Source organism: Gamsiella multidivaricata (genome assembly GCF_025024155.1).
Source record: "Gamsiella multidivaricata strain RSA 2152 chromosome Unknown BC939scaffold_7, whole genome shotgun sequence".
NCBI lineage: Eukaryota > Fungi > Mortierellomycota > Mortierellomycetes > Mortierellales > Mortierellaceae > Gamsiella > Gamsiella multidivaricata.
The window spans coordinates 25,221-42,275 of record NW_026251715.1 but is presented as its reverse complement, the minus strand read 5'-3'; the positions used below and the strand labels follow the sequence as shown (position 1 = coordinate 42,275).

General features: G+C 52.1%; 4 protein-coding genes across 4 annotated transcripts; 2 read left to right on the top strand and 2 right to left on the bottom strand.

Annotated features, from left to right (window-relative positions):
• Window positions 1-31: 31 nt before the first annotated feature.
• On the top strand, window positions 32-1,787 carry BC939DRAFT_279247 (electron transfer flavoprotein beta-subunit). Its single transcript, XM_051551195.1, has 3 exons — window positions 32-710; window positions 1,021-1,139; window positions 1,292-1,787. Exons 1-3 carry the CDS (start codon window positions 270-272, stop codon window positions 1,503-1,505), a joined length of 774 nt encoding a protein of 257 aa, XP_051416141.1. The 5' UTR covers window positions 32-269; the 3' UTR covers window positions 1,506-1,787.
• Window positions 1,788-1,856: 69 nt separating this feature from the next.
• On the bottom strand, window positions 1,857-5,618 carry BC939DRAFT_499487 (glycosyl hydrolases family 31-domain-containing protein; the record flags this gene model as incomplete). The annotated part of the gene is made up of 3 exons (XM_051559945.1): window positions 1,857-4,134; window positions 4,288-4,577; window positions 4,899-5,618. The coding sequence occupies 3 exons, from the start codon at window positions 5,616-5,618 to the stop codon at window positions 1,857-1,859; spliced, it is 3,288 nt and encodes a 1,095-aa protein (XP_051416140.1).
• Window positions 5,619-9,544: 3,926 nt separating this feature from the next.
• On the top strand, window positions 9,545-12,763 carry BC939DRAFT_279149 (ras guanine nucleotide exchange factor domain-containing protein). Its single transcript, XM_051551194.1, has 3 exons — window positions 9,545-11,773; window positions 11,899-12,362; window positions 12,478-12,763. Exons 1-3 carry the CDS (start codon window positions 9,650-9,652, stop codon window positions 12,530-12,532), a joined length of 2,643 nt encoding a protein of 880 aa, XP_051416139.1. The 5' UTR covers window positions 9,545-9,649; the 3' UTR covers window positions 12,533-12,763.
• An 847-nt stretch (window positions 12,764-13,610) lies between these two features.
• On the bottom strand, window positions 13,611-16,276 carry BC939DRAFT_439070 (uncharacterized protein). The gene has a single exon (XM_051553918.1). The coding sequence runs from the start codon at window positions 16,098-16,100 to the stop codon at window positions 13,785-13,787; it is 2,316 nt and encodes a 771-aa protein (XP_051416138.1). The 5' UTR covers window positions 16,101-16,276; the 3' UTR covers window positions 13,611-13,784.
• Window positions 16,277-17,055: the final 779 nt, after the last annotated feature.

The window sequence follows — 17,055 nt, the reverse complement described above, 5'->3', positions numbered from 1 at the left end:
AATAGACCATCCCTCAATGGACAATGGAGCACCGCAACTTTTTTTTTTTTTTTTTTGGTCCTCACGAACACGCGCGTGTTTCCAACAGCTTATTTTCACGTGACGGGTGTTTGTCCTTTCTCCGCACCACGAATACTGCACCCGGGGTAACTGATCTCCATCTTTTTCCTTTCCCTCTTTCGTCTCCCTCCCATCAAACCCTCTTTTCCTAAATCACTCTCCTCTCTACCCCTCTTCTCCTCTTCTCCCCAAGACAACACCCGCCAACAATGTCCTCCAACCTTCGCATCCTCGTCGCTTGCAAGCGCGTCGTCGACTACGCTGTCAAGATCCGCGTCAACGCTGCGGGCACAGCCGTCGAGACCGCCAATGTGAAGCACTCGATGAACCCCTTTGATGAGATCGGAACAGAGCAGGCCATTCAGATCAAGGAGGCCCTCGCCAAGTCCAAGGGCAATGCTGAGGTCATCGTTGTCTCTTGCGGCCCCACCAAATCGCAGGAAACTCTCAGGACGGCATTGGCCATGGGCGCTGACAGGGCTATTCATGTCGAGACCAATGATGAGCTGCAGCCCCTGGCCGTCGCCAAGCTGCTGAAGGCGGTTGTGGAGAAGGAGAAGCCCGATATGGTGATCTTGGGCAAGCAGGCCATCGATGACGACTCGAACCAGACTGGACAGATGCTCGCTGGACTCCTGAACTGGCCCCAGGTAAAGAATAATGAATGATTCTTTTTGTTCAAAGGCGTGTGAAAAATCAGGGCACGACAATTTCCAGGAACGGTGTCTCGCATCATTGGTGCCATCCCAGTCAGCTACACGGCATTGGACCTCAGTCTCAACATTGACGAATGGCGATACAGCATAGACAACCCAGGCACACACCACGGATAGTACATTCATGGACGACGTTCTACAACGTATAGGGAGAGATCGATGAAAGTCGTATTGGAGCGATCTGATATCTTAATTGAGTCACCCCTACTGATCCAACTCGTTTTCGTATGTCAACGCAATACAGGCCACTTTTGCCTCCAAGGTCGAGCTCAGCGAGAAGGCCATGACCGTCACCCGTGAGGTCGATGGGGGTGTCGAGACTGTCAAGACTCCTCTCCCTGCTATTCTCACCACTGATCTCCGGTAAGTCAAGGCGATCTATATCCCTGTTTTACGGTGCACAACAGGTTATCTCAGGGCAAGGTTGACATTTCTATGCATTCCACGATCTCTCTGTCTCTAACGTATAATTCTTTTTTTTTTTTTTTTTTTTTTTTTACGCTCGATCCCTCTAGTCTCAATGTCCCTAGATATGCTTCGCTTCCCAACATCATGAAGGCCAAGAAGAAGCCCTTGGCCAAGTTCACTGTCGCAGATTTGGCTGTTGATATCAAGCCCCGCATCGAGATCTTGAAGGTTTCCGAGCCCCCCAAGAGACAGGGAGGCAAGCTTGTCGAGAGCGTCGATGACTTGGTCGACAAGCTGAAAAACGAGGCCAAGGTCCTGTAAATTGTTTTCCCTCTCCGTTATCCCTTTATCCCTGGACTAAAAAATCAGCTCTAAAAATCAAAAAGTCCTTGATTCAATTAAAAAAAAAACAAACGACTAGAATTATACTTTCTTTAGTTGGCTCTGTTGGATCTAATAGCCCTTTCTATGTGGATATTGAGTCCCCTGCGTGTAACGCGGAATGGCATGTGGAACAAACAGGACGCGTCGCGCGAGAACCGCCTGCAATATTAATAAAATAAAGGAGTCTTGCTGCTTTCGTACCGTTCATTTTTTACCTCCCATGGTCGTTATTAAGGGAATACGAGAGTCTATTTATTGTATAACAAAATGGTACTCTATCCATCCTGTCTACGCAACAAGCGCCTCCGTCCAGTCAATCTCCAGTGCCTGGTCACCGCGGATCTTGAGTCCTTCAGGCGCCTTGAATCGAACCACGAGCTGCGCCCTTGAAGCATCCCATTCGACAGCCAAGTCTTCTGCAGGCACCGCGCTCAACTCGCGCTGATGCTGCAAAGTCTCTGTCTCGGGTGGGACTGCGCTCACGATCGATACTCGGACCTGGTGTGCCTCCACCTGACTCGAGGACGCTGCTGCGCCCTGGTTCTTTGGGACCTTGCCCGCCACCACAGGGTCCATGCCCACTCCCCACACGACGACCGACTGTACAAACGTAGGCCTCAAATCGCTCCTTCCCTGTGGCACACACAGTCCGCTGTCGTCCTCTGTAGAAGCAGCAACAGCACTAGCACTAGAACGAGCACCACGAGGGGGCGCCTTCAATGGGTCCACAAGAGCTTCCGCGGCCAAGGAGGTCATGGTCAGCATTCCAGGGCGTGCCTCGAATTTGACGAGCGTGCCGTCCGCGGCCTGAAGAGAGTCGTCGTCATGATAGTATTCTCCACGAGCACACTCTGTTTCATCCAATGCCACCAAGACCTCCAAAGGCGCCTTCCGGACCTGGGTCGTCGTCCGGATGAATTCTCCGGCTGGAATGCCAGCACGGGGCAGGATGTTTCCTCCGCAGACATGGACAGGGATCTTTTTCAGGGGCGCATCCATCTCATAGACCTGGCTCACACTACCCTGGGCGGTATCGTCCGTCCTACGGGGCACAAGCACCTCCAGTGCACCTGTGTGTAAATTGTACCATCGTCCCGCCGGGAATCGAGCCTTGACAGTCTTTTGCTTGAGCTTCAGCACAGGTGAGACTAGGATGGATTCTCCGACCAGGAACTGTGTATCGTTCACGAGCAGGTTTTCATCCCTGGGGTCCAGAATCCACACGGGCGAGCAGACCATCCGACCGTCTTGATGGGCTCGATAGAAGAGGGTGTACCAGTACGGCAGCAGTCTGTAGCGCATCTCAATGTAATTCTGACTGACCTCCAACAGGTCCTTGGTCACATAGGGTTCCTGTGGGGGGTTGTTCAGACAGTTGTGGTTCCGCATGAAGGGGTAGAACGAGCCTAGTTGATGCCAACGGATCAGGAGCTCCTCCGACGCGGTGTCACCGAACCCTCCGATATCGGCGCCGATCATGCTGATACCAAAGAACTGGAAGTTCAATAACCCGGGGATGGATTGCTTCATGTCGTATTCGGTCGACCAGTTATCGCCATTCCATTTGCAGACGAAGCGACCAGAGCCCGGGAAGGTACTACGTGAGAGGACGAACGGTTTCCGCGTCGGCTGCAGTTCTCGGATGGCCTTATAAGTGGCAATACCTTCCATGTGGCCATAGAGGTTGTGGGCATCGTACTCTGTGACACCACCGTGGTGCAGAGCGTCGGGAGAAATGGTCCGGTATTCGAGATCCGCGTGTTCGTTGTTGTTGTTGATACGGTATGGAGGCTGCTTCGCGTTAGCGTAGACCACATTGGGTCTGGGTTCTTGGCCCTCATGGTTCCTGTGCATCGGTAGGGACTCGCCGCCAGACTGCTGTCTCTCCAGATAGTGAGGATCATGTTTCTCCTCGTATTGGTGTTCATGCATGGCGATGGTCTCCTTGGGCTGCGCGGACTCGAGTGGGCGGACAACGGTTTCCTTGTCCTGTTGTTTCTTGGTGCGGGAACCCGCATGCTGAGGCTGCTGCACTTTGCCGCCGCCTTCGACCACGGCCTCGCCCTCCTCATCATCGGCCTCGGCCAGTGCAAAATCCGAGACACGCACAGGACGATCTTCTGAAGATTCGATATGCGAGCAGTCGCCGTCATGGAAACTGGCGGCCTCGTTCATATCGATCCAGATCCCGTCCAAGGGCACCTGACGGCACCACTGACCAATGTGTTTTGTCCAGTAAGCCTGAGCCTCGGGATGAAACCAGTCCGGGAACGTGGTCTTGCCTGGCCAGACCTTGCCGACGAAATCGACCAGATCGCCGTCATGGTATTTTGTTCCGTCTTCGGTCTCCTCTAGCTTGGTGACCCGTCTCTTGATGAAGAGGTTCTTGTCGACACCCTCGTCGTAGGGTTCATAGAGACCGCGCTGGTACTGGACCTTGATGCCTGGATCGAGGATCATGACCATATGTTGGTCCTGAGAATGCAATTCGTCCACGTACTCTGCTAGTTGCTTGATTGGGAACCGTTCCTCGTCAAAGGTGAAGCATTTGTAGTCCTTCATATAACTGTATCCAGCAGAGCATCAGCATCAGAAAAAAAAAAAAAAAAAAAAGAGGACGGGTTAGCAGAGAAAATGAATAAACTGCAAAAATTGAGATAGTATAGATAATAAGAAGCACGGCGCAAAAAAAAAAAAAAAAAATGCATTCATCCTTTACTCGATATCGATCCACATGGCCTCGAGGGGCACCAAGTTCTTTTCAAAGTTGGAGACGATGGTCTTGACCTTGTCGAGGGTATTGTAGCCCCACCGACAGATGTGGAATCCCTGAGCGTAATAGGGGATCATGCAGGGCCGACCGATGAGCTCGGTGTATTGTTGGATGACCTGCTGAGGCGTGGGGCCCGTGAAGATGTAGAGCTCAATGGTGCCTCCGATGACTTTGTAGGTCAGTTGGTCGCCCTTGGGCGAGAGAATGATGTCCATCCCATTGGAGCTCATCAGCAGCTAAAAAAAAAAAGACCATCGTCAGCAGAAAGAAATTCGATGCCAGATATTGCATTCAGATCTACATATTCTGTGCCCACTCGTGGGTCCTCCTTATCTGAACAAAAAAAAAATGTTTGGGCAAGAGATACAGCGATTGACGGAGATAGGATGCAGCCATCCTCACACAATGATGACGACGACTACTTTTTTCCAAGACCCCCCCCCCCCCAAGGGGGGGTCGACCACGGCGAATTGGCCAAGTCGTCGTGAACTCGCCCAATGACGCACGTATGATGATGATACAGAGCCATCTCCATCAAGTAACAATTTGGTACTTACAACACCGTGGGCCGCTCCAGAGGGCAGGATCTCCATGTAAAAAGGATGGGATCCGTAGAGGTTAATGTTGGGTTTGCAGGGGCTGTCGCGCGCCCAAAGCGTAGTGGTCGTCCCTGTCTTATGACGCAATGGACCAACGTTCTCGCCTAGACCAAAGAGATTGGCGGCCTGTCCGTGGGTCGATCCACCGACTAGGCGGGTCGAGAGCTCCAGGTACTGATCCGACATGGTCAATCCCAAGGAGGAGGTATCGAACAGCTTTTCACCCGTGGCCTTTCTCACGACAGTGAAAGCAAAGGACCCACGGTCGTTCCAAACAACTTCGTAATCCAAAGCTTGTTCTAATTGGCCAGATTGATTACGATTGAGGGCTTGCTTGGGAGGAAATCGGGGGACGATGGACTCGGGGACCTTCCAGGCTCGACGGTGTGCATTCTCTATCTCGAGAAGAAGTCTTGAGGGTGACTGAGCCTTGAACCTCATGTCCAGTAACTTGGGATCGGGGCCGTAGGCAGAGCCATGCTTTGCCTCTCTGGCGAGACCGAGCTGAAGACGGACCTGGTCTGATTGGTCGAGGGGCACTCGCCATGGACCTGAGTCTTGTTCAGGCTGAAGAGACGGATTCGAGGAGAGGACTTTGTAGTCGGCTGTAGGCGGGGAACTGGGGGTAGCGGCGGCGGTGGCCAGGGCCCTTGCACCGGTGGATCTAGAAGTAGCCATGGCAGCAGAGGATGGTATCTTGCTGGAGAGGCGAAGAGTGAGAACGAAGAGGGAGGGTGGATGAGGACGAGGGGGGGTCGGGCGTGAGAAGATCAGAGGCAGGCGCATGCAAAGGAGCAAAGCGCAATTCCAGTTGGAGGGAAGAAGGATGGAGGATGGTACGCTACAAGGAGTGTGGAGGAGTTACGCTGCGAGAAGTGAGGTGAGTGAAGAAAGAGAAAAGGGAAGAGAGGGAAGGGAGGGGGGGGGAAGGGGTTTTGATTATATCATAGAGTCGGTGACAAAAAGGCGGTGACGAGGGGTGGAGCTGGAGGGAAACGCGTGTCGGAGAGTGTACGGCCGTGCTGTCGCGTCCTTCTGTCGCACTTGTCGCGCTTGTCGCATTTGTCGCATTTGTCGCATTTGTCGCGTATGGAAATACGGAAAGGGGGAGCGAGTTTTTATATATTTATATATCCTTTTGGTTCTAGTGTTGTGCCCATCCACCAGGCCTGGCCCATGCGAGGGCACCCTACACAGACACACAGACACATAAACACACACACACACCATCCCAGTCCAGGTCGTCAACTGCACATGGGGCATGTACTTGTCCAGATGTACTCTGACTAAGAATGGAAAGCAAGGGGATGGTTGGATGCCATCTCGCTCTTGGCGAGAGGGCGGGCCAAGAACCAAGAACCATCACCCCCACGCAGCAATCGGACGAATGCCAGCCCCCGCGACAGAGACAACAGACCCCGGGGTCGTCCCCCACTAATGTGTCTCGCAAGGACAGGAACATCATTCGTTCAGGCGCGAGTGGGTGTTGCACAGTCGCGGGTGAAATGGAACAGAGGAAGAAAACGAGAGAGAGAGTACAGGCGGACGGGTACCTCCTGGTTTGTGCAATCGACAAATGAAAGACAGCACCCAGAATGAAGGAAGGAAGGAGGAAGACCCTCCCGTCCATCCGTATCCCATTGCTCTCTCTCGCTCTATCTCCATCTCTCTCTCTCTCTCCCTTCTCTTCTCTTCTCTTCTTCCCCTCCTTCCCTGCTTTCCTCTGTCCTCTCCTCGCTCTCAACTCCTCCCTCTGCCCCTCCCTCCTCTCTCAAAGCCAGGCCGCTCCCTCGCTGTGTCTACTCTTAATACCCTCTGCAGTCCACACGTCCCCCTCCTCCTCCTCCTCCTCCTTTCCTCCTTTGGGCTGTCACCTGGTTTTCTTCTTTTCTTCTACATACACACACACCCCCTTGCTCAAACATCCTACCGCCCCACGGTGCTCATCCATTCCCCCATCCACACTTTCTGTCCCGCCCTCAGCTCTCGATCCTCTGTCCTGGGTCTGCCTCTTGTGTATTTCTGTGCTCTACCCCGCAAACCACCGCCTCACACCCTTGTCGGTCTCAGATTCAGCACACCTTCACTCTTCCACACCTCCAGATGGACCCCTCCGCCCACACAGAGCCCCATCTCCAGCGTCAACAACAACAACAACAACAACAACAACAACAACAACAACAACAGAACCTTACTTCAATACCCCCCTCCAATACAGCCACAGCAGCAGCAGCAGCAGCACCGGACTCGGCATTACACCACCCGCTGTCCGCGGACGACACCTACCCCTTCGTCGTCGTCAGGGCTCTGTACCCCTACCAGTCCACGGACCCTGCGACCATCTCACTCTCCTTCCAAAAGGATGATCTGATCCAGGTCGTCGCCCAGCTCGAGTCCGGATGGTGGTATGGCCTCTGCAACGACGCCCGTGGCTGGTTTCCCTCCAACTTTGTCGAGGAGATCTCCCAGGCCGAGCTCGCAGACGACGACTCGGATCCAGACGCGACGGACGAAACGGCAAGTTCTGAATCCCATTGGAATCCTCGACCACCCTCACCCTCAACCGCCACCTTACCACCTTACCATCTTGGACGGGTCTTTGTGTCATATTTCCCCACACGACCCCCCCCCCCCAATTGAAATGACATTAGCGATATTAATGATATTCCTCAAAAAGCAACTGGTCAAACGCTCTATTCTCTAAACAAGCAATCGGAACTAACAGAACCTTGGGCAAAGACACTAACAGACAATCTTTCCCCTACATCTTTCTTTTAAAAAAACGCACCCCCTCCCTGCCATTTGCTGAATACATTGTGCTCGTAACAGACCAACGACGACCTTTGGCTGCCCCAGACAACACCCGACGGACAAGTCTTCTACTTCAATACCCGCACAGGAGAATCTTCCTGGTCCATTACTGGCCCACCTACGCCTGCGAAACCTGAAAGCAAAACACAGCCAGCTGTCATATCGCCAACGTCCTCCTTCACCGCTCTCTCCACCTCACTCACATCCACAGAAACCGGAGCAACCTCCGCAATATATCCTTCATCCTCTGCACCGCCCATTAGGCCAACGGCATCTCCGCATCCAGACCACGGTAAGTGTGTTCTTTTTTTTATTTTTTATATATTGGTCCTTCTTATGCAGGCCCAGATGCTGTGATACCCTTGAATTCGTGTCCAGGTATCAATGTCGTGATCTCTACTCTCTCTCTCTTTCTTTTTTTCTCTTTTCATGTGTTTCTTTTCTTTCCTCATACTCCGCGCGTCTTTATCATTACGCTCTCTTTTTTTTCCCATGGCATCTTCTTTGTCTTTATGGTGTGTTTTTTTTTTTTTTCCTCCTCCGCTCCGTTTTTTTTTTTGCCCTGTTGATAAAGAAAGATACGCGTCAAGGTTTATCAGGATCAGACATGCTACAAAAAAAGTAGTCTAGTTCTTTCATATATTTTTATGATTTTGAAGACCGATAGACAGTGCGCAACTGCATCAATTCATACAAAAAAAGAAAAAAGAAAAAGACGACCGGAGCACATATTCCGATCGCCCCGTCCATTCCATCGCACACACACACACACACACAGAGGAAATCCGTTCGTTTTTCTAACACCAAAGTGTTCCTTCCTCTTTTGTATTGTATTGTATCGTTAACAGGCTCGATCAATGACCCCACGATCGGCGCATCCTCGACAACGTCCTCCCTGGCCAAAGGAAACAGTGCAGCCTCCTCTCATACCTCACTAACAACAGGCGCCAGGGATGTACAAGACGGTCCCAGGAACGTGTCGTCCTCAGCCCATGATCTCGGAGAATCTGACAGCCGTAGTGATTCCACACGACCCGATTCCTGGCAGGCATCTGCGGTACCGGTAAGAAAGGCAGCTCTAGTTGTTGTTGTTGCTGTTTTTTCTTCATTTTTCTTGGTATATCTATCCTATCTTGATCCATGTCCCCCTGGGAACGATGCAGAGATATGTATGGTGTTACTGCGGTGGAGGCGAATGAGCTAAGTGAGCAAATACCAGCGCGTAAGGATGATGATGCTGCTGCTGATGATGATGGCATGCAGGGAGCGAGAGCAAAGGGAGGGAGGGAAGGGGCATGAAGGAGAAGCTATATTGAAAGAGCCTGGATGCTATCGCCACCACGACATGATTCCCTCCACTGCAGCGGGTCGTTTGGATTGAGACTTGAGCAAAAAGCGGTTATTGGATGCAAATGAGAGCACATTCTAACGGACTTTGGCGAACATCTGAATGGATGGGAAACAAAAACGACCGGGGGAACTATCCGTTTTGTTCCCACCGAAAAAATGGACGCGTTAAAAATAAGACGGACCTTTCCCCTCCCCCTTCCCCTTCCCTGTATCCCTGTACGAGTACTATACCATACTAAAGTACGCTGCTTTCTTTTTTTTTTTTTTTTTTTTCTTTTTCTCAGACGCGAGCGGGGTCTCCTCTGACCCATGATGGATTTCTTGTGCCGACAGGCATCCGCAAGCCCTCAAGCGCACGCACGGCGGACCAAACAGAGGGTTTGCCACCACTGCCGCCGGTCTTTAATCCATTCGATTCCGAACCCACATGGGACTCTTTAGCGAAACATACATCCAGCACACTTCAGAACCTCCTCCACTCAGCGGATCATGGCTACAAGCCATACTATCAAATCCAGGCCGCCCAGGTCGTCGAGTCTGTCCGGGTGATGTTCTATGCGTCCGGGACGATCGACAAGGACGCGACTCCTATCCGGCTGCACAGGAGTCTCAAGATCCATCATCGTCAGATCATGGCTGCCCTCTCCAGACTGGTACTATCGGCCAAGATGGCGTCGAGTGTTTGGCCCGCTGAGGGGGCAGTTGGGAAGATGCGGTCCGATGTCGACGATGTCGCAAATTCGGTCCAGCAATTCATCACGGCGGCCCAGAATGTGGGCGTGACAGTCCATGATGTGGACGCGAAGCTGATCCTCGATTCCGAAGCACCGCTCGAGTCCAAGCCCGGAGGACTGAAGCTACCGTACAGCACAGCCTCCAGCACCCCTCGACTGTCGTTCGATAGCGGCGACAAACACCCGTACAGGCGATCGATGGGTTCGGCGGGAATTCTCTCCCAGCTGGACTATTACTGCAAGAGCGCGTGCAAGGCCATCGGGGTCCTTTCGTTACAGATAACCAAAGCTCTGGAGAACTCTCAAAAGGTGGCCTCGCTGACGAGCTTTGACACTTCTCGAGTGCACCTGGCGCCCTCGGTCATGAACTCGGCGCAGTCCTCACAGTTGGTGTCGCAATGCCAGCAGACGTTGTCGCAGATTGGGCAGTTGCTTGCCCTGGTGGGCGAGTACTATGCCAAGGTCTTGGCGGATCACCCGACGATCAAGGACCATATCTTTCTGGATGTCCGGGTCTCGAGACAGGCCCTTTACAACAACGTGGCGGCACTTGTGATGGCCGTCCAGCTGGCAACGGATCCCATGGCCCAGACGACGGTGCTGGAGATGGCATTGGAGGCCATTCAGACGGCAGAGAGATCCGTCATGGACCTGACATCGGCAGCTCGGTCGCTGGCGCAAGAGAATGATGAGGCAGATAGACAGGCGCGAATCCGGATTACTTCAGAGACGAGCTCAACATTGGTCGGCCAGGCGAGTTACTCGAGCTTTCATCGACAGAGCGAGATTGATGGATATTTTATGGAGCTTGATTCGGATCTGGATGCGGAGACGGCCAAGAGCTCGCGTCATCGGTCGGATTCTCGACCGTCGTCCTTCTCGTCCAATTCTTCGATTTCGGGCGTGTCTGGGATTTCGGCACCGACCACTCCAGGAACGGAATACACCGGCCGGTCCCACCCCAGTGTCTTCCCCTTTACACAGCCATCCGTGACATCGCCGATAGAGATCAACCCACCGACAGCATCCCGACCTAATATTTTGCTCTCTCAAAAGGCCAATGCTCGGGGTGCAAAGCTGAAGAAGATGCTGGGCGAGGACGCGCCGACACCAAAGCCGGCCAAGGAGATCGAGACACCCTGGTACCTGGGGCACGACTATTCACCAGCAGATATATCGTTCAACATGGAGGGGCATGTCCGGGGCGGGACGTTGCCGGCGTTGGTCGAGCGGTTGACGCTCCATGACGGGCTGGACGCGAATTTTGTGGCGACGTTCTTGTTGACCTATCGGTCCTTTACGACGACTTCCCAGTTCTTTACGCTGTTGTTCCGTCGGTTCACGATCTCACCGCCCCCGGGACTGGATCCAGCGGAACGGGAGCAGTGGACGGAACGGAAGCTGACGCCGATTCGGTTGCGGGTGTTCAACATTATCAAGTCCTGGCTTGAACATTACTATCTGGAGGACGAGGTCGAGGACCACCAGGTGCTGCCACGGATCAAGGAGTTTTCGGAATCGAGTCTGATGCGGGACACGTTGAGCTTCCCGGCGGTGCAGCTGATCAAGCTGGTGGAGAAGCGAGAGACCTCGGATGGGTCGTTCCGCAAGATGGTGTTGAACTTGTCGACACAGGCGCCCCAGCCGATCACGCCCCGGAATTTGAAGACGATCAAGTTCTTGGATCTGGATCCGTTGGAGTTTGCGAGACAGTTGACGATCATGGAGGCGAATTGTTATAACCGGATCAAACCTGTGGAGTGTCTGGCCAAGGCCTGGACGAGTGAGGACCCGGAGATGTCGGCCAAGGCGGTCAACATCAAGAAGATGATCGAGACCAGTAACCTGTACGCGAACTGGATCAGCGAGATCGTGTTGAAAGAGAAGGAGGTCAAGAAGCGGGCGGCGATCGTCCGACACCTGATTACCGTGGCCGAGGTAAAGTGGGCATTTTCTTATCCCCTTCCAACGGGGGGTAGTGTCTCTTAGTATCTCTATGCCTGCATGTTGATTCTCCAGTTAACCAACTTGATTTTTTTTTTTTTTTTACTTTGAATCTTTAGAAACTGCGCATGCTGAACAACTTTAGTATGCTCTCCAACACCACCGCAGCCCTCGCGCACTCACCCATCCACCGACTCAAGCGCACCTGGGAACTCGTGCCGACCCGGATGATGAACGTCTTCACGGCCCTCCAGAACGTCACGAGCTCTGCCAAGAACTGGGGCGACTATCGTCAGGAGCTCCATTCTGCCAACCCACCGTGTGTGCCGTTTGTGGGGGTCTACCTCACAGACTTGGTGATGATCGAGGACGGAAACCCGGACATGCTCAAGGGTGTCGAGAACCATATTAATTTCTACAAGCGCGTCTCGACCGCGGAGGTCATCCGGGAGATCCAACAATACCAGTCGGTGCCATATTGTCTGACCTCCGTCCGAGAGATCCAGGCGTATATCCGAAGGGGGCTGGACCATGCAAAGCCAGTGGGGGAGCTGTACGATATGAGTCTGGCACTGGAACCAAGGTTCGTTTAGTTTTTTTTTTTTTCTTTTCTTTGTATTGTTATTAATTATTACTATTATTGACACACTTTACTTTTTCGCTTCTTGCTTTTTTCTGCATGGCCTTGGATGGTATAGGGAGGGTGAAGAGGAAAAGATCACACGGCTGCTCTCTGAATCTGGATTCCTGTAAGAACAAAGACCACTTTCTCCTCCTCCTCCTCATCCTCCTTCTCTCTCCCTCGACTTGAGCGTCCCTGTCCGCGAACAAACGGCTCACCATGGTTTCTTCGCCTCCTCCTCCTCCTCCTCTCCTCCTCCTCCCGGTCCCATGTCGAAAGGCTGTTGCTGGTTTTTATTTTCACGATCGCGATCGCGTCTCGTTTGGATGGACTCAGGATCCTGATACCAGAACTTACGACGATCTGCTTTTTTCTTTTGTCTGTTTGTTTTGTCGTTTTTTTTTTTTACTCAGCCAACGAAATGACTTTCAACTGACAGATCCTTTCTACCTCTCTCTTCTCTCTTCTCTCTCTCTCTTCTCTTCTCTCTTCTCTTCTCGCTCCTCTCTCCATTGTCCCCGTCGATCCATCGTATCGTATCATATCATATCATATTGTACGTTCCATATTCTGTACATTTTGCATTTTTTTTTTTTTTTTTTTTGGTTCCTATACGACGATCCATATAAAATCGTCGTATTTTTAAAAAAAAAAAAAAAAAAAAAAAATTCTTTTTTTTTGCGCAAAATCTGATTTGAGGCAGGTTCTGAACATGTATAAAAAGAAAAAAAAAAAAAAAAAAAAGGCACACTCGCTCACTCACCTACGCCTTTCATCTTCTTCTTCCTCTTCTTCTGCTTCTTCTTCCTCCTCCTCTGCTTCTTCTTCTTCATCTTTTCTCTTCTTGCGCTCGCACCCTTATTTATTTCATTTTATTTTATTCTGTTTATTTTATTGTCTGTGTCCTGCATGTCCATATCCTCCCTCCTCTCTTTCCTCCTCCCATTATTTTTTTGTATAGTGACCCCCCCCTCCCACTCATATTATCATCGTTAGCCCGAGCGGGTATAAATAACATGTCCACCACCACCAACAACAACGCGAGACTACTCAAAAGAACAAAAACCAAGCAAACAAACAAACAATTATGAACAAAAAGAAACAACATAGCAGAAAGAAAAAAAAGTCATTGTTGTACATTTCATACATGCAAAAGTTAAAAGAAAAATGAGAAAGAAACTAGGTACAGATTTAGAACTACAATGAATGGGTGAAAACAACATATACTTTGAACAGGGTTCTCCCTCCTCCTCCTCCTCCTCCTCCTCCTCCTCCTTTCTTTCTCCAAAAATAATACCAATTATTCAGGCCGTGAGAACTACAGTGCGAAAAAAGAGAGAGAGGAGGGAAAAGAGACCGTAAAGTCTTTTGCGAGGCGGGGGTTTATACGCCGCAACGCCGAGAACGAGGCGTCAACGGACCGTTCAACATCCGCCGTTCTCGAAAGTCATATCGTGCCTGAAGTCGCGACTGCTTCGTCCGTTGACCAACCTCCTGTCGCATCTTGGACGCACGACCGCTGCTCGGACTCGGCGGCGGCGTCGTCATATCCCGTTCCATTCCCGACCCTAAATCCACTTCCTGTTGTTGTTGTTGTTGTTGTTGTTGTTGTTGTTGTTGTTGCTGCTGATGATGATGGTGTGCGCCGCTGCTACTGCTGCTGCTGCTCTGCTCACAGAGTCCTCCCAGAGGCTCCCGATGGACCCGCATCCGCTTCGAAGCCGGTCCAGTCAATTGTCGATCCGTCAGCTTGCCCTTGCCCGTATAGAGCGTACCCATCGTAGTCGATTCTGAACCCCCGCCATTCTCTGTCTGTGATGGCCCACCTCCGCTCGACGACTCTGGGTCCTGGAACACCTCAAACTTCCACTCTCCAGGCCACTGTTGCTTGTCCTGCTCGCTCACCAGATGGTAGACCCCATGCTTCCAGTAATAAATCCGTCCAGCAACCTGTTGGGCCCGTCGATTGAACGCTACCGAGTGCGGTTGGATCACACTTTCTGTCAGCTTGGCAACCATGGATGAGGGTCCTCCCTTGCGCTCCGCAGACTCTGCAGAGTTAGAATGGTGGTCCGAGATCTTGCCACTGAGGCCCTTGCTGCTACCGATAACAGGGTTCAACATGGATGACGACGACGATGAGGACGTAGAGGATCCCAATGGTGCTGTGCACGAGGGTCTGCCATTCATCGTCTGGCGGTTCCTTGGCGTGGACGAAGAGGACGCCGACGATGATCCTGGTGCTGAAGCGGATAATGACGAGGCAGCTGCTGAGTCATTCGACAGGGCCGTATTCTTTTGTTGAGAAACTGATTCGACCCATTCTGATACTGCATATCCTGCTTTCGAGCATGGACTCCCTGTGCTGTCCGTCAGTCCCAAGGCCTTTGCGCCCTTGTAATGAGCGAGTGCTGAAGGATTGGTCGTGAATTCATCAAATGTGTTCCATCGCCATGGAGAGATTGAACCCAAAGCCAATCGTCTGGACCGAGTAATCGACCCTGTGGGTCCTGTCGGTCCTGTGGGTGTTGTTGATCCATCCGTCACCTTTGTGTTCGATCGCATGGGCCGTTTTGATTCCAATCCTGAACTGCCGCCGCCTCCGATATAGAACGGATTCGTCGAGTCCTGCGAGTATTTCGGTGTATGGTTCTCCTTCTCCAGATCTCCTCCTGTAGAACTCTGGACAGACTCTGTCTCGACTGTATCATCTTCATCTAAACGGATAACATCGCCCTGGAGGCAATTACTACTACTACTACTATTGCCACTGCCGTTGCCGTTGCTGTTGTTGCTGTTGCTGCCTTGTCCTGATGGGCCTGCGACTGACTGGCCAGTAGAGGGTATCAGCAATTCTGGTACCGGTACAGGTTTCTCTGTCAAGGTGATATTGGCGGGACTGGACTGGTCTGTACGGTTCATGCTCCTTCGCGGAGTCCGGATAGCTCGAGGCGATTGTGTCAAGAACAGGTTATTATCTTCATCGGCCATAAACTGTCGCGTGCTGCTGCCGTTGCTGCCGTTGCTGCTGATGCTGTTGCTCTCTTGTTGTGGACTGAACGGCGTCCTTTGCTGAGCGGTGCCCGAGTTTGGCGGTGTTGTAATCCTGGTCTTGAGCGCAGCTCTAGATTTCACAGGCGTCAACTGAACATTCCGGGTGGGCTCGCGTGGTGGAGTGCGTGTTGGGTATCGGTGGACGGACTCTAGGGTACCGTCATTGGATGGAGTTCGTGGAGAGGACGAAGGAGGAGAGCCAAAAAACCGCTCAAAAGGCAGACTGATGTTCATGTGCTCGAGAGCATCGTCCGACAGTCTTGCGGAGGGTGTTGCAAAGCCAGAATTGAGGCTGTTGGGGCTCCTATGGTCGCTGCTGCCTCTGATGGTGCGCAGTGCAAGAGTATTGAGGTCCATGGAGAGGAGTTCTGAAGGCGTTGGTTTGGCGTTGGGAAGACGAGCAAGCCTTGTGGGGACCGCACCCAGGTCGTTGTCTCCGTCCATATCGACATCGTCCGTGTGCTCTCGCTTGAGTGCAGGGCGTGATAGTGGTGGTGTTGCTGCGGACAGGCGCGATTGAGAGGGTGAGAGAAGACGGGAGCGGTGAAGATGGGGTGAGCGAGGAGTGCGTGGGGTGAGAGGGGTCTCGGGAGTGTCCTTGCTTTGCCTGTAGGCGGTGTTGGAGTCGGAGCGCTGTCGTACCATGGTTGCTTTTTCTTTGAGATATGTACAGAAGGACAAAGAGAAAGAAGGATGGGTGATTGAGTGTGTTCTTTTTGTTTCGCGCGATGTGGTTGCGTGTGTGTGTGAGAGAGAGAGAGAGAGAGAGAGAGAGAGAGAGAGAGAGAGAGAGAGAGAGAGAGAGAGAGAGAGAGAGAGAGAGAGAGAGAGAGAGAGAGAGAGAGAGAGAGAGAGAGAGAGAGAGAGAGAGAGTGTGTGTGTGTGTGTGTGTGTGTGTGTGTGTGTGTGTGTGTGTGTGTGTGTGTGTGTGTGTGTGTGTGTGTGTGTGTGTGTGTGTGTGTGTGTGCGGGTGGATGGATGGATGGATCGACCAAGGGATCGAATGGAGTGGACAGGGAAAGAAGGAAGACAACGATGAAGGAGTTCTGGTGGCCAAAGACGAAGGTAGAAAAGGGTCTAGGCGGACAGAGACAAGGACAAAGAGCGCGTTAGTGGGGTGGGCGAGTGACAATGAGCGATGGCGAATACATGTCGCCATGTAAAAAAAGGAGGACCCCATGACCCCATGACCCAGAGGCACATGGACGGCAAAGCTCAAAAGGACGCTCGTTTTATGATGTCACACTCCATCCATCATTTGATTACCCTGCCACTAGTCCTGACTACTCACCTCTTCTTCTTCTTTTCTTCTTTTTTACCTCCTATCAAGGAAACAGTGGCGGCCGCAGACACGGGTGCAGACAAATAGAAAGGGGAGGAGGGAGAGTATGGTGCGCCAGATCAGATGGATGTGTTTGCATGGGTGAGGATGATGTTGGATGAGGATGATGGGATGAGGAGTAGGGGGAACGGGATGATCAATCGCACGCTCCCTGCTGCCCGGGAGCGGGTTCGCTTGGTCCCAACAAGGGGGCAGGGAAAAAAAATCTTTGTTTTGGGCTCGACTGAGAGATACTTCGCAGCAATGAGCAACCCTGCG

Bases quoted from the DNA above. Each gene is read 5' to 3' on its own strand.
- BC939DRAFT_279247 (XM_051551195.1), top strand. From the start codon at position 270: ATGTCCTCCAACCTTCGCATCCTCGTCGCTTGCAAGCGCGTCGTCGAC. The intron at 711-1,020 runs GTAAAGAATAAT...AACGCAATACAG, and splicing joins GACTCCTGAACTGGCCCCAG to GCCACTTTTGCCTCCAAGGT. The intron at 1,140-1,291 runs GTAAGTCAAGGC...CGATCCCTCTAG, and splicing joins ATTCTCACCACTGATCTCCG to TCTCAATGTCCCTAGATATG.
- BC939DRAFT_279149 (XM_051551194.1), top strand. From the start codon at position 9,650: ATGTTCTATGCGTCCGGGACGATCGACAAGGACGCGACTCCTATCCGG. The intron at 11,774-11,898 runs GTAAAGTGGGCA...TTGAATCTTTAG, and splicing joins ACCTGATTACCGTGGCCGAG to AAACTGCGCATGCTGAACAA. The intron at 12,363-12,477 runs GTTCGTTTAGTT...TGGATGGTATAG, and splicing joins AGTCTGGCACTGGAACCAAG to GGAGGGTGAAGAGGAAAAGA.
- BC939DRAFT_439070 (XM_051553918.1), bottom strand. From the start codon at position 16,100: ATGGTACGACAGCGCTCCGACTCCAACACCGCCTACAGGCAAAGCAAG.